This window comes from Aptenodytes patagonicus, chromosome W, assembly GCF_965638725.1.
Source record: "Aptenodytes patagonicus chromosome W, bAptPat1.pri.cur, whole genome shotgun sequence".
NCBI classification, from domain to species: Eukaryota; Metazoa; Chordata; class Aves; order Sphenisciformes; family Spheniscidae; genus Aptenodytes; species Aptenodytes patagonicus.
The window spans coordinates 47,261,920-47,278,498 of record NC_134981.1 but is presented as its reverse complement, the minus strand read 5'-3'; the positions used below and the strand labels follow the sequence as shown (position 1 = coordinate 47,278,498).

The 16,579-nt window shown below is 41.7% G+C and overlaps 1 protein-coding gene across 1 annotated transcript in view; it reads left to right on the top strand.

The window, feature by feature from the left end:
- The window catches only part of LOC143171936 (zinc finger protein 366-like), a 36,007-nt gene extending 21,784 nt beyond the window's left edge, over positions 1-14,223 (top strand). The window contains exons 4-6 of the mRNA XM_076361123.1: positions 1,801-1,992; positions 7,759-7,933; positions 13,409-14,223. Of these exons, the coding sequence (XP_076217238.1) occupies positions 1,801-1,992; positions 7,759-7,933; positions 13,409-13,926 (885 nt within the window). The 3' untranslated portion in view covers positions 13,927-14,223. The remainder of the gene's footprint in view (positions 1-1,800; positions 1,993-7,758; positions 7,934-13,408) is intronic.
- The last annotated feature ends 2,356 nt before the right edge of the window (positions 14,224-16,579 follow it).

The following is a 16,579-nucleotide window of genomic DNA, read 5'->3' as shown; positions in this document are numbered from 1 at the left end:
TTCTGTAAAATAATATAATTTCGTAGAGCTGTCTAACCCCCCTGAAATTTTAACAGAAATTTTCTACTGAGAAACAGATCTATTGCTTTGCTTCCCTTAACTGGGAAGTAGGTGGATGTGCAGTAGGCTGTATGTATGCAGCAAAAGAAAGTATATTATTACTCATCAGAATTTGAAGAATCATTATAATGAGACATTTAAGGAAAAAAACAACCTAAGAAAAATTCCCCTTTGTGCATGTTATCCAGAATGCCAGTTAATAAAAGTGGACAAGCAGGACCATAATCCCAGCCAATTCATATCAAGTGGCAGTCTTGCCACTGCTGTCAGTAATGACAGTGGTATCAGTTTTGACTAGGAGCAGGCTTTGGAACACATCCAAAAGGATCACTTTAAAAATAGGAAAAATATGTGTGTTCCAATCAACAATGTCTGAAATTAGTTTATCCACCTTTACAGCAATGTTATTAAGACAAGTCAAAAACCCACGTTTTATAAAAATTTGCTTCCAGTCTTGCATATTTTTTCCTTTAACACTTGAATGTTGGCTTTTATATGAAAACCAGAAAGCTACAGCATTTTAGTCTAATAGACACATTTTCTTTTAAAAAACAACCACCTCTACTTCCACATTTGCTTGTTCTTCCCTACTACACTATTATAATTTCTGCTCTTTCTGGAGATTCCCTGGTCTTTGGATTTACCATGCAAAATTCTATTAATTCAAAACTTGATAGTTTTTTGTCATAGGAAATGCAATGCCCTTGAGCCTTTAGAGAGCTTCTGCTTCTTTGTCCACAGCTGCAGCTGTGAACATAATTAACAGTACTTAGCTGCCCAAATATAGCCTCACATCAGATAAGCAGACACTTAGAGTTGCTGTTGGTGTTCACAGTTTTAGTTTTGCAATTAACTATGAAAACCACTTACTGGTACAAAAGTAGAGATTGTTTCAAGTCATCTTTGTAATGGGGGCTTGCAGGAGGAGTAATTGCTCTTAGCACTTCACTAGTAAATCCTCATTACCTTCAGCAAGTTAAACTCTTAAAGTGTTTAGTGGTAAATTCATTGATTTTCATAGCATCTAAATGACTTTTTGAGGAGCTGGCAGTTAGACCACATGGGTGTGACCAAGAATATTGAATTACGCATTAGTAAATTGACCAGATGGCATACAGGGTGCTAGAAATGCTCTGTAAACACCAGATTAAATGGGGTCACTCCATTAGAGTTAGTGCAAGTTCCACTAAGAGTAAATAGTTTTTTCTCTTCCTTGAATGTAACGTACGTCCTTATTTGGTGGCATTGCTTGAATACTTCTCAGTTATTTCAGATTATTTTCTATAGCTTTCTTCAAAACAGGGACAGGTCTTTTTTAGAAGCCAATGATACTCAATTACCATAGGCAGGCACTACTTTAGTCTCTTAACTGGTTAGCTTTTATTCTTGGTCAATAAGTGTACACATTTGACCAATATTTTACATAAGCAGCAGAGTAGGACAGAGAAGCTCTGCTACTACGTCTCACTGATTTGTAAACTTACTGATGGAAACAAAACTCATTATTACATTAAGCTTACATTTTGTTTTCACTCTCTGCTTCTCAGATTCTTGTAAGAATTTGCCAGGAAAAAATACATAAGTATCTATTACTTTAGCAAATGATGTTAAAAGCAAAATAATTTATTACCTGCTTTGCTATTGCAGAATGAATAATTCATATATTGCTGTACTGAAGATGAAATTATCTAGAAAATATTCCATCTACAGAATTTTCTGATTTTTTTTCTTTTCTTACAGGGTGTGAAAGAGCACAAATGTGGAATTTGTGGCCGGGAATTTACTCTGCTGGCCAACATGAAGCGACATGTCCTGATCCACACCAATATCAGAGCCTATCAATGCCATTTGTGCTTCAAGAGTTTTGTGCAAAAGCAGACTCTCAAGGCCCACATGATTGTTCACTCTGATGTTAAACCCTTTAAATGCAAGGTAAGTGTATCTCCTTTGGCAGCAGAGGCATAAACCCACTGGATATTTCTGTGATGTTATCACCTGGTGATATGGTAGAATTAGAAAAACAAGACTTGCTAACACATTCTACAGTTATATTTAAATTAGCATAAAACAGTCTAGTTTCCTTTCTTGATCCAGGTTCTCCTTAGGTAGCACAAAATAATGGAGGTAAATATCTGTGATTTACTCCCTTCCCCTTCAATATCAGTAACTTTCATCCTCAAATATTTTTTTCCACTTAGTGAGCATTTAAATACCACTGCAGTTTGAGGACAATAATCATACCTGACATTTGCTTAGTACAGCCATCCAAACAGAAGTCTAAGTGCTTAATAGCTTGAAACACTAACTAAACACATAGATCAACTCGTGCACCCTGCAGAGGACCATGGAAAAGCAGCAGCCACAACTTCACACAGTGATGCTATGCAACAGATCAGGGAAGGACTCAAAGAAAGCCACAGCAAAATTGAACTGCAGAAAGGATTTGAATGGGCCAAATGTAATTACCAGACTGAAATTCAGGGCAGGACATCAGTATCCTAACGAAACGGCCTCTGAGACCATCTGGCCTTTTTAGGATCCTCTGGGAATTCCAGTTTGCTACCTCCCTCCAGCACATCAGAGGCCGACATTCCCTTTCCATCCCCTCTTCTCCCCCATCCCCATAAACTTTTGAGGCTTTGGCTTTCTTGACTGTGCTCATCTCTAATTTCTTCCTTAAGAATGTTTATATTCTTATTCAGTATTGGACACTACATCTGTTCCTTTTGCTGCCTATCTGGTTCATTATTGTAGTCATACCTTGTGAAGTCAAAGGCTGTAGGTTTTATTCCAACTTTGATCTGCTCTAAGAGGGCTATAAATATGGAGTGGAGCGTATTATCCAGTTTATGCCTAAGTAACTGAAGATTGATCTGGAAGCAATTTCTAGAACTCTTTCATCCAACATCTTTATGGAATTAAATATTTTCTTAAAAGGAGTCTTTCATTGAGAAGCAAAGCTGGATGAAAAATTTTAAATGGAATTATTTTCTCTTGAAAAATGTAGAACTTCAAAATGTCATAGGAAAATATGGCTTTCAGTGATAATTTTAATAGGAAAATGTCAAAATGAATCTTTTTTACTTCCTCATTTTGCTTTGATAACTTTGAAACATTTCACTTTGAAAAAATAAAAGCAAAGCCAGCCAGGAACTGGAGTACCAACAGTATGTTTTCCAGCCAGTAACAAAAGCTCTACAGGAACACCTGTTTTTCTTACTTTTTTTACTTCTCTCTCCCCACCCAATGTTCCTAGGAGGAAAGAAACAAGTAAGCACAGTGAACCAGTTTCTCCTATGGCTGAAGGGGTATGAATCAACATCAATGCCCCTGAACAGAGTGGAGATCCTAACTATAAGCAAAGAGAGAATCAGAAATTGCTCTTTGGCATTAGGAACATCCCTTGCCTCTCTGGCAGAGCCCTTGAAAGACTTGAGCAAGTATTTCTGCCTGGTATTCAGAGGGTTAAGGCAATGACCAGATAGCAGCCTTTTGGCACCAAGCTCCTCCTCAGCAGAAGGAAGGATATAACTGTATGAACAGCCTGCTTAACAATGGTTCACATGTCCCCCGGGAACTGCCTGCAAATAGATTTCATCTTGCTTTCTCTTGTACTTTTCAAAGCTTCCTGTTTTCTCACGGTCCTTTTGGACAGTTTACAGTCTTTCTCCCTCTCCTTCTCTCTTTGAGGAAAGGAACACCCTTATGAAAAAAAAAAAAAGAAAAAAAGAAGAAGAATGCAAGGGAAAGAGAGCACAGCAGTAGCCTTTCTACTTCACCACATGCAATGGTTTTCTTTACCTTTTTCTCACAGCAAAAAACAACCATGAGGCTTTCCTATGTGTCTAATCACAGCTAAGCACAGACTATCTGAAGTGAAGGAGTAGCAGTTGTCCCTTCTGTTTCCTCATCCAGCTGCAGTCTGGATCTGTGTTTGATTTTTCCCTGAAGAGTGAACTTCTCTGTAGCTTTTAAAGGCCTGAGCCTGTGCTTCCTTGTTTATTTCTGTTTTAAACAAAAACACTGAAGAGTTCTGAAGGAGTTGCACCAACTGGTGTAATAGTGCTAATTCTGATTTGCAGAGGAAGCTCCTATGAAATTTACAGTTGCTTTTAGTGCTGAAGTCAATAATGTTTCAGACCTGTAATAAAGAATGCAATGGTTTTCTCCAGCCTAGCGAAATGCACTTTGCAGCAGATGTTTTGAACTCCACTTTTTCCCATCTAAAATCACAGGTTTAGATCAGGAGTCAAAACCAAAGAAAATGTGAGAGATAAGTACTTTGGGAAGAAACAAAACAGACTGACAAATCTAGAAGGGTGATACTTCATGCAGTGGCTTAGGAAGACAAAATCTAGTGTTGAACTAATTCAGCTTTTCTAGCAAACTGTACTGAAGTCCATTTCACCAGCCAGTGCATCAAAGTGTGTTCAGCACTTGCAGCTGAGGTCTTTCTCTTCAGGGCTTGAATTTTATTTTGTCTAAACTAGAGAGCCTAACAAAAGGTCCACAAGTAAACCATGTCATTCCTGCTATCCCAAGATCTCTTGCATGAGCTTTGCATCTCCCTGAGTGCTAAGGTGCTCTGTGGTGACTTCTGCTGGAGCTCCCTCCCATGCAACTGGCTCTGGGTCATCTTTCACACTCTGCTCATCAGTGCTCACACCCCTGTCCTGTCACAGAGGAAGAAAATCTTGTACACCTTCCTAATTTGGTCTGCAGACTCAGGCTGTTGTTTAAGCACTAGCTGTGAACCCCAGCTAGCTCTGAGTTGCCGTCTTTCAGCATGTGAGCCTGAAACCTGCTCCCTTCGCCCTCTGAATCATGGACATTCATCTGAAACTTGTCTTGTGCCTTTTGAAAGGGTCATCTTACCCAGATACCATGCCACACACAGCCATGGTTCTGAAAAAACAATTTTCATATCTGCATTTCTTTCATTTTCCTGCCACACCTCTCTATTCTGGTACCTTTTCCTCATGTCCTCAGAGGAGATTTCAGGACAGGAACACATTACACATTCCCAGGACTGTGCATGACTTTGGGAAATGGAAAACCTACCCCCTTTATTCAGAGACACAAAACTTTTATGCTGTAAGGAACTATCCTTTAGGAAGTCCCCTCCCTTTTCATTATGAAGAAAGAGAAATAAATATTGCCTTGACAGAAAAAAAATGCTCCTACCAGACCCATTTTACTACTCAATACCTTATAAAGATATAGATTTGCATGAAGTACTCTAGCCATTCACCTGTTCAACCTGATTTTCCTTGATTACCAGTTTAGACAGAGAAATAAAGACCTAGTTATCAGAAAACAAAAGCTGGTGAGAACACAGGTCAGCCAAGCAGATAACGAGAAGCCTTCTGCTAAGAGGTATTAGAGAGGTATTATTATTTGCATTCTTATAGCCAGAAAAATATTGACACATCATAGATCGTTCCAGCAGCTGTCAAGATATATTCAGCTGGTGTTCTTCCTTGTGAATTTTCTGTGCCCATCAGTGCTTCTTCTCCTCTTTGTTTCCTCCCAGCACTTTCAGAATGCTTTTTGGTGCATTCATTTCACTGAATATAAGTCATCCAGCAGATTAGCTTTCTTTGAATGAAAAGAGAGACAGTCCTCTTTCCTAAGTGGATGGATGACCCTTGGAATCTGATATCTTACTTTTACAAATTAATAGCTCATTTTCAGTGGCTATTCTTTTTTCTTTTTTTTTTCCACTTTGCTGATAAATTTATTTGCTAGAATGTTCATTTTAGCAAAATCAGAGAGCAAATCACAGAAGAGATCTAATGAAGCTGAAGTAAATATTTTTTTAAAAGCAAGTGAATATTTCCAGACTTTTCCTTTTTGCAACATTGACTCAGCTCTAGTTTTTATTTAAAAACAATACCACTGCAAATTTTTATATTAGTGAACTGCTTCCATTTTCCCTCAAGAGATGGTTTAAAAAGCAAAGGATACAGTACTACTTCACTGAGGATCATTCCACTACCTACATTTCATCCAGATATTCCAGGTGATGGCTTTGTGAATTTGAATCAAAAAGTACTGTAGCAGACCTTCTGTACTACCAAAATAAATTAAATCAGAAGTTAGATTGGACCAAAAATTTGGTGGAATCTCAGTAATTGCTTTTTAATCATTTTCTTTCAGATGAGTACTCTGCTTGATATAAGTTCCAGTTATTCAGTAATGGAGATTCTGGCTCATATAGTAATAAAGATCATAAAAAAAAAATTCTGATAGTAAAAGTATTTGTCTAAAAACATTCCAAAAAAAGAGCTTAAGTAGAAAGCACACACAGAAGTTTGCAGAGGATGGAAATAGCCACTTGAATGTGAATAAAATTATAAATCCTGATAGGGAAAGACCAAAAGACAAGTAAGACTAGAAGCTTGTAATAGTGATGTCAAACTCTCATGTCTTGAATCATAGAATCATTTAGGTTGGAGAAGACCCTTAAGATCATCATGTCCAACCATTAACCTAACACTGCCAAATCCACCACTAAACCATGTCCCTAAGTGCCACATCTACACATCTTTTAAATACCTCCAGGGATGGTGACTCAACCACTTCCCTGGGCAGCCTGTTCCAATGCTTGACAACCCTTTCGGTGAAGAAATTCTTCCTAATATCCAATCTAAACCTCCCCTGGTGCAACTTGAGGCCTTTCCTCTCGTCCTATCACTTGTTACCTGGGAGAAGAGACCGACCCCCACCTCGCTACAACCTCCTTTCAGGTAGTTGTAGAGCACGATGAGGTCTCCCCTCAGCCTCCTTTTCTCCAGGCTAAACAACCCCAGTCCCCTCAGCCGCTCTTCATGAGACGTGTTCTAGACCCTTCACCAGCTTCGTTGTTCTTCTTTGGACACGAGAATATACTTGATTTATAAGGGACCAGACTACAAAAGGACTCATCTAGATAAACAACAACAATGAAAAAAACCCCTTATTGTTTCATCAAATGGAAACCTGTATGATCAATGGCTCGAGCTGTCAGGAACACAGCTTCAGGGAAAGCTGAGTCATTCTTGCAGCCCCATGACTGTTTAAATTCCAGCTTACTCACCAGAGACACTGAAACACAGAAGCTGGTAAACAGAAGATAAGAGGATCAGAGAAAAATGGAGGAGCAAGAAACAAAGACAAAAAGGAATTTCTTTTTCTTGCTTTAAGCAAAATGTACAGCCATTTCATTTCCACTTAAGGAGAATTAATATTCTGCTTGAGTGTTTCACAGAAATCCTTCATTGGTTTTATCTTGTATCTCCATCTCTGTCTGGCATTGTTCTTGATTAAAGGCTAGATTTATAAACTACAAATGAAATGGTTCACCAGGGCAGAAAGTTATACTTTGAATTTCATTCAAGTTAAGAGCCTTTCAGGTTATGTACTTGAGCCTCTCCCCTCCTTACAACAACATCCCCTGATTTTGGGGAATCCTTGACTGCATGTCTCTCCTAGTCACCAAATTTAAAAAAAATGACAGCAGTGCAGAAGGCTAGGATAGATCAAACTCAACCGCATATTCTTGTCTGTAGGTTTTTTGCCTGTATCTTTGAAAAACAAATTGCAGCCAGAAGCTGCCAGGGTTCAAGTTGAGAAGGCTAGGTTCTATTTCCTTTTAAAATGTTCTCCTTGGAGGTACCCCTACGAAAAAATAATTTTCATTTTTACTGTTTTTGACAGCTGTGTGGAAAGGAATTTAACAGAATGCACAATTTAATGGGACACATGCACTTGCACTCAGACAGTAAGCCTTTCAAGTGCCTCTACTGTCCCAGCAAATTCACCTTGAAGGGGAACCTAACCAGGCACATGAAAGTCAAACACAGCGTCATGGAAAGAGGTTTTAATTCTCAAGGTAATATTTTTCAGTTATTCTCTGAGAGGTTTGAAGGCGCATATCAGTAAACCCAAATGGGCTTTGTACCACAGATCTACGATCTCATACCATAGATCCAATGCGATTGGAAGAGATTGAATCCCATAAGCCTGGGAGGTTGTTATTAACTATCTATATTACTCCAGTGCTATAGTTCAGAGATCCCCAAGGTAGTGACGCTTGTCTCAGAGACCTTTCAGACTAGATATCTGATGACACAGAGGTACAGACCAAGACAGAGTAGTAGATGGAGAGAAAATGAGACAGTACTTGTGAGCACAAAGGAAATAATTTTAGTGCACTAAGTTGCTGTTGCCAAGCGTTAGGGAAAATATAGTCAGTAGTGTTAGAGCAGAGGATTTATCAAGCCATACCTAACATTCTTGTACTTAAGCCCAGGGCTGCCCATTACTGTGGGGAAGGTGCAATATCCACAGCACCACAGAGCTTCTCCCAGCATATGGGTATCCCTGAGACACAAACGGGAGTGAGCTGGTGGAGACTCAGCCTTAGTGAGACTGTGGCACATGTAGTTGACCAGGGGAATGATACATGGCTGAAATGGCACTGATCTTCCTGACTGAGGGTGTAGTTCCATTATTTTTTAATAAATTTTACAGTTTGAGGGGGGGATGATTCCCAGATGTTGATAGACCACAGCCTAGCAGCCATGAACAAGCAGACATTTTTCCCCAGGCACATCTGGTTAGGAGTTTATAGTTTTTCTCTCATGTTTGAGGTACATCCCCATGGTTTAAAACATGGGGATAAATCGTAAATACAAGCTGACAGAAGCAAAAAATCTAGATTTCACGGGTCTTGTTCACTGCTTATTGGATTCTAGTCTGGAATGGAAATGGAAGCCTGAATGGCTCTACATCCAAGAGCCTTTCTGCTTAAAATATGTTTATTCTGTGATGTATTGAAATAGCTGATGTTAGATAAAGGCCTGTGCTGGTTTTGACTAGGATAGAGTTAATTTTCTTCATAGTAGCTTGTATGGGGCTCTGTTTTGGATTTGTGCTGGAAACTTGATAACACAGGGATATTTTCGTTACTGCTGAGCAGTGCTTACACAGAGTCAAGGCCTTTTCTGCTCCTCACCCCACCCCACCAGGATGTAGGCTGGGGATGCACAAGAAGTTGGGAGGAGACACAGCCGGGACAGCTGACCCCAACTGAACAAAGGGATATTCCATACCATGTGACGTCATGCTCAGCATATAAAGCTGGGGGAAGAAGAAGGGAGGGGGGACATTCGGAGTGATGGCGTTTGTCTTCCCAAGTCACCGTTACGCGTGATGGAGCCCTGCTTTCCTGGAGATGGCTGAACGCCTGCTTGCCGATGGGAAGGAGTGAATGAATTCCTTGTTTTGCCTTGCTTGCATGCTTGGCTTTTGCTTTGCCTATTACACTGTCTTTATCTCAACCCATGAGTTTTCTCACTTTTACCCTTCCTATTCTCTCCTCCATCCCACCGGGGCTGGGGGAGTGAGCGAGTGGCTGTGTGGTGCTTAGTTGCCGGCTGGGGTTAAACCACAACAAGGCCATAAGCTCAGACCCAATTTACAAAGAAGCATGTGGACAAGAGGAGGCGCTCCTCCCTCATCTCAAAGTATATGGATTTTTGACCACTCAGGGTATCCTGCAAAGCATTTCCTACCTCTCGCCCAACACATACACTTCCTAATATCAGCCTCACGTGTGCACACATGCCAATGCTGTCTTAAGAAGTGGGGGCATTAGGGGGGATTGTTTTAAGAGTTTGAGTATCCAAGATATTTTGTTTGTTAAGACTTTCTGGATAAATAACTCCTTCATGGGTAAGATTTCTTGGTGTTCCTCAAATTCAGGCTTTAGGGCAGCCTAGCACATATGGAAAACACATACTCTAATGATATTTGGGATAAAATTTACAAAGATCCTAACAGATAATAGTATAAATGGCTCTTTTTTTCCTGTAAATCTCCTACAGCACCATCATAGTTACACAATTACTTGTAATTGAAGACAGCCTAAGTGCTTTTCAGTGTACAGAGATTCTTCAGCCCTTAACGCTTATCAGACATAAGACAATTTGTGAGGGCTGCCACCTGCTCATGAACCATTTTAACAAATACAACCTGTTGCAAAGTAGCAGCTGTATCTAGTGAGGCTGCATAAATCCTGCAGAAACTGTATTCAATTACTGAGGAAAAAAACAACCCAAAACTAAGCAAGTAAAATAGTGGCTCTCATAAATTTTTGCTATTGGGTAAAATCCTCACCCCAGTACTGTCATCTTTCTTTTAATTAAGATGGACTATGCCTGCAGTGTCTGAATCTTCTTCTGTGCATCCTGATGGTCAGAGCACATAGAATCATTGAGGTTGGAAGAGACCTCTAAGATCAACCGTCAACCCACCACCACCATGCCCACTAAACCATGTCCCTAAGCGCCTCATCTACAGGTCTTTTAAATACCTCCAGGGATGGGGACTCAACCACTTCCCTGGGCAGCCTGTTCCAATGTTTAACCACTCTTTCAGTAAAAAAATTTTTCCTCACGTCCAATCTAAACCTCCCCTGGCGCAACTTGAGGCCGTTTCCTCTCGTCCTATCGCTAGTTACTTGGGAGAAGAGACCGGCACCCACCTCGCTACAGCCTCCTTTCAGGTAGTTGTAGAGAGCGATGAGGTCTCCCCTGAGCCTCCTTTTCTCCAGGCTAAACAACCCCAGTTCCCTCAGCCGCTCCTCATGAGACTTGTTCTCCAGACCCCTCACCAGCCTCGTTGCCCTTCTCTGGACACGCTCCAGCACCTCGACGTCCTTCTTGTAGTGAGGGGCCCAAAACTGAACACAGTAGTCGAGGTGCGGCCTCACCAGGGCCGAGTACAGGGGCACGATCACTTCCCTACTCCTGCTGGCCACACTATTTCTGATACAGGCCAGGATGCCATTGGCCTTCTTGGCCGCCTGGGCACACTGCCGGCTCATGTTCAGCCAGCTGTCGACCAGCACCCCCAGGTCCTTTTCCGCCAGACAGCTTTCCAGCCACTCCTCCCCAAGCCTGTAGCATTGCACATTTAAGTCCACAGATGACTCCTGAGTGATGTCTGGGTTTCCAGCAAGAGGAACAGAAAGGAGACGCTCTGACAAATATTAAGATAAACTAGATCCAGGACCACACTCAGATTTATGCTGCACAACTCAAAATCATAATTTGATTATAATGATTTCTTCAAGCTGAAGCACTGTCTAGTGCATATAGCTTTTCAGTGGCACTAGATGAGTGAGCAAAAATCAAGGAGAGTGGAGGTCATAGACTGATGAGACATGACTGTGTTTTCATTTTTAAAGTAGAATCATAGAATCACAGAATAGTTTGGGTTGGAAGGGACCTCTAAAGGTCATCTAGTCCAACCCCCCTGCAATAAGCAGGGACATCTTCAACTAGATCAGGTTGCTCAGAGCCCCGTCCAACCTGACCTTGAATGTTTCCAGGGATGGGGCATCCACCACCTCTCTGGGCAACCTGTGCCAGTGTTTCACCACCCTCAGCGTAAAAAATTTCTTCCTTATATCTAGTCTAAATCTACCCCCCCCTTTAGTTTAAAGCCATTCCCCCTTGTCCTGTCACAACAGGCCCTGCTAAAAAGTCTGCCACCATCTTTTTTGTAAGCCCCCTTTAAGTACTGATAGGCTGCAATAAGGTCTCTCCAGAGACTTCTCTTCTTGTCGTGGTTTAACCTCAGTCGGCAACTAAGCACCACGCAGCCGCTCGCTCACTCCCCCCCGACCCCGGTGGGATGGGGGAGAGAATTGGAAGAGCACAAGTGAGAAAAACTCGTGGGTTGAGATAAAAAACAGTTTAATAATTGAAATAAAATGAAAATAATAATAATATAATAATAATAATACACAAAGCAAATGATGCACAGTACAATTGCTCACCACCCGCCGACCGATGCCCAGCCAGTCCCCGAGCAGGGGTCCCCCCGTCCAGCTTTCCCCAGTTTATGTACTGAGCATGACGTCACATGGTATGGAATGTTTCTTTGGCCAGTTTGGCTGTGCCCCTCCTCCCAGCTTCTTGTGCACCTCCAGCCTTCTCAGTCGGTAGAGCATGGAAAACTGAAAAGTCCTTGGCTAGTGTAAGCATTACCTAGCAACAGCTAAAACATCGGTGCGTTATCAACTTTGTTCTCATCCTAAATCCAAAACACAGCCCTGTACCAGCTACTAGGAAGGAAATTAACTCTATCCCTGCCGAAACCAGGACACTTCTCTAGGCTGAACAACCCCAACTCTCTCAGCCTTTCCTCATAGGAGAGGTGTTCCTTCCCCTTGATCATTTTCGTGGCCCTCCTCTGGACCCACTCCAACAGGTCCGTGTCTTTCTTATGCTGAGGGCCCCAGAGCTGGACGCAGTACTCCAGGTGGGGTCTCACCAGAGCAGAGTAGAGGGGCAGAATCACCTCCCTCGACCTGCTGGCCACGCTTCTTCTGATGCAGCCCAGGATATGGTTGGCCTTCTGGGCTGCGAGCGCACATTGCTGGCTCATGTCCAGCTTTTCATCCACCAGAACCCCCAAGTCCTTCTCGGCAGGGCTGCTCTCAATCCCTTCATCCCCCAGCCTGTATTGATACTGGGAGTTGCCCCGACCCAGGGGCAGGACCTTGCACTTGGCCTTGTTGAACCTCATGAGGTTCACACGGGCCCACTTCTCAAGCTTGTCCAGGTCCCTCTGGATGGCATCCCGTCCCTCAGGCGTGTCGACCGCACCACTCAGCTTGGTGTCATCTGCAGACTTGCTGAGGGTGCACTCGATCCCACTGTCTATGTCATTGATGAAGATATTAAACAGTACCGGTCCCAATACGGACCCCTGCGGGATGCCACTCGTCACCAATCTCCATCTGGACATTGAGCCATTGACCACTACCCTCTGGATGCGACCATCTAACCAATTCCTACCCAAAAAGTAGTAACTTTGAACCAGAGGGTCCATAGAACAAATATGTTAACATGTTTTTAATCTCTTTCACTCCCCTGGAAAAAAATGTACAAAACCTGGGACTTTGATTATGGCATGTGATGATTTAGATCAAAGTGTTAATTTAAAAAAAAAAATAGGAAGGAGGAAGTGGGTAGGTTCACTGGCAAAAATAGTTTACAAGAGGCCAGGACACTTCACTTTTATTCCTAGCTCTCTCATCAAGTGCCTGGCATGTACAGCACAATGTTTTGTGTGTCCTGACCTGGCTGTGAAGTGGATACGATAGTACTTCTTTTAACAACATCTCAAAGGAGATGCCATGAGATGTAAACAGTAAAGTAGTTGGAAATAGCTGGGTGGAAGACAAAGGTAAAATATTAAATAGAAGGCCATGTCATGTTTTTTAACCATGTATCACATAATAAAATTTGCTGTATATAAATTGTTCCTTTTCTCCCCCCTCAACCACTACAAGGTTTTGGAAGAAGAATTTCTCTGTCCCAGACAAATATCTTGAGAAGCTTGGAACAGGAAGAACCCTTTGATCTTTCCCAGAAAAGCCAAGGGAAGGGAATCTCATTTCATTCGGATGGTGAGAGTGCCAAGGGAACCGCATGCCAGGAAGAAGAGGAAGACAACTGCTATGAGACAGAGCATTACAACCCTGGCATGTACCATCACGACAAGAACAAGCTGTACGTGGCTCAAGATCTGTCTGGCAAACCTGAGTGCATGATGAAGGACTGCAATGAGAAGGAAGAAATGCTAAGTGAGGGAGGATTGGAGAAGAGAATAGGAAATTCGGACAAACAGGAGAGCCAAGGAGAGAGAGACCTTGCAAACAGCAAAGAACGCCTCAGCTTTAGATCCTTTGAAAAGGCCAGACTTGGCCATTCTCTCTCTGATTACTTGTATTTCAAACACAGGAACAAGAGTTTGAAAGAATTACTGGAAAGAAAAATGGAAAAACAAACAATGCTTATAGGCGTTTAAATGGACATTTTAAAACAGCTGGAAAATTGGAACCAGATAGCTTTTAGCATGAACTGTAATTTACCAAAGCCTGGAAGTTTGTAGTAGTCTTTAGAAATAAACAAGCCAAATGAATAAAAATAATTTAAGGTAAAACATGTACATTAAAAGAATAAAGGAGTCCAAGGTCACCAAGAAATGCAATAGATATTGAACACTAACATTTTTATACTTATCCAATTGATGTAAAAGCAGACAATGGGGTGGGTACAGAAGTTTATTTTCCTTTATCTGGGGTGGTAGAGACTTATACACAATTTTCTAGTTATAAAAAAGCAACATACTTTAGTGTTTGATTTATTATCTGACTAAATATATATGAACTTTTCTAACCATAGGTCTCAAAAAATCTGAAAATGCTAAGTATTTCACAGTATAAGCAAGAGTACTGTTAAGTATGGTGTGCATGAAAGTGCTGTCACTCTCAGAACTAACACAATCCAAGCACTTTCATTTGCTGAAGTTACTGTTTTAGTTCAACCACTTACAATGAGAAATGGGAAACAAATTAAGAAGAAATGCTAACGTCTTGTGAGATAGTGAAGTGCAACTCTGCAAGGCTTTGAAAGGACTGGAATTTTTTATGGTCACAGAATCTTTTCCTCTGGCACAAGGAATGTTCATGTTTTGCTATGTTTCAGTCAGTATGGGAGTATTCAGGAATTCTTCAAGTGAAATAGCATGAACTGCATTGACATTTTGTTCTACTGTCTGCTCAGACCAATACATTTAATCATCATCAGCAGCGTGTAGCATTTGCAAGTCTTGCTGTAATTACACATAAAGCAATAAGAGTAATTTCATTGAGAAAATGATGTAATTTTTGCCGTTTATCTTGGCTAGCAAGGATGATTTTGAAATTCCCAGGTCCGATCAGATTTTATTTTAGAAGGGATGCCAAAAAAGAGCCCTTACAGAGCAAGCAGTACCTCGCAGAGGAAAACTGTTTTTAGATTTCCTCTTAACTGAGTCGGAAATTTTCCCTTATTAACGTGGCTTGACCAGTAAGCTCCAGGCCTTTCAGAAGAATTCTATTAATGCAGTTTTTAATGAGTCATTCCCAACTTTTCATCCTCTGATTCCCATACAACTATATGTTCATAACAAATATATATATACACAATTATATGTTCATAAAAGCACATTCCATTAAGCACATTCCATTAATTGCATGAATAGTTTGACCAGTGCCTTAATTCCTGCATCTTCAAGATATACGACAAACAGCCCCAAGCCATCCTGTTGCTTTTAAGGAAATAAAGATTTAATAAGTAGTTTAATTATGCCTACGTCATTTTGACATCCCAGCTCAAAAGGTTAAAACTTATATATATCATAGAATCATAGAATCATTGAGGTTGGAAAAGACCTCTAAGATCATCGAGTCCAACCGTCAACCCAACACCACCATGCCCACTAAACCATGTCCCTAAGTGCCTCATCTACTCGTCTTTTAAATACCTCCAGGGATGGGGACTCCACCACTTCCCCGGGCAGCCTGTTCCAATGTTTAACCACTCTTTCAGTAAAAAAATTTTTCCTCACGTCCAATCTAAACCTCCCCTGGCGCAACTTGAGGCCGTTTCCTCTCGTCCTATCGCTAGTTACTTGGGAGAAGAGACCGGCACCCACCTCGCTACAACCTCCTTTCAGGTAGTTGTAGAGAGCAATGAGGTCTCCCCTCAGCCTCCTTTTCTCCAGGCTAAACAACCCCAGTTCCCTCAGCCGCTCCTCATGAGACTTGTTCTCCAGACCCTTCACCAGCTTCGTTGCCCTTCTCTGGACAAGCTCCAGCACCTCGACGTCCTTCTTGTAGTGAGGGGCCCAAAACTGAACACAGTAGTCGAGGTGCGGCCTCACCAGGGCCGAGTACAGGGGCACGATCACTTCCCTACTCCTGCTGGCCACACTATTTCTGATACAGGCCAGGATGCCATTGGCCTTCTTGGCCGCCTGGGCACACTGCCGGCTCATGTTCAGCCGGCTGTCAACCAGCACCCCCAGGTCCTTTTCCGACAGGCAGCTTTCCAGCCACTCTTCCCCAAGCCTGTAGCGCTGCATGGGGTGGTTGTGGCCCAAGTGCAGGACCTGGCACTTGGCCTTGTTGAATCTCATACAATTGGCCTCGGCCCATCGATCCAGCCTGTCCAGGTCCCTCTGCAGAGCCTTCCTACCCTCGAGCAGATCAACACTCCCGCCTATGGTACATCATTTCCAAATATTACTTTGTTCTTCACTTACCTGCCAAGATCTTGATTTGAAATACCTTGTTATCATCATGCTCAATATATAGCAAGTTATAATTAAATATTAAGTCATATACTTATGGCTTGCTAAGGCTAGAGGCCTGTAGCTGCAGCTCTCTGCCATTATAAGAAACCTCTCGCCTTACGGAAGTAATTCTCGCACCTACCAGTTAATCAGCATTCACAAGGCAATAGTCCTTATTCATCATATAAAACTGGGTTTGTGTAGTCCGAGGTTGCAGAAGATGGTTTCATTTTTCAGGGCTCAAACACAGCATAATAGATTCTGAATGAAGAGCAGAGAAAGCTATTGATATAAGAAGCTTTAACGTACAGATCACTCTTCTAAATGTAAATAACTCTACAGC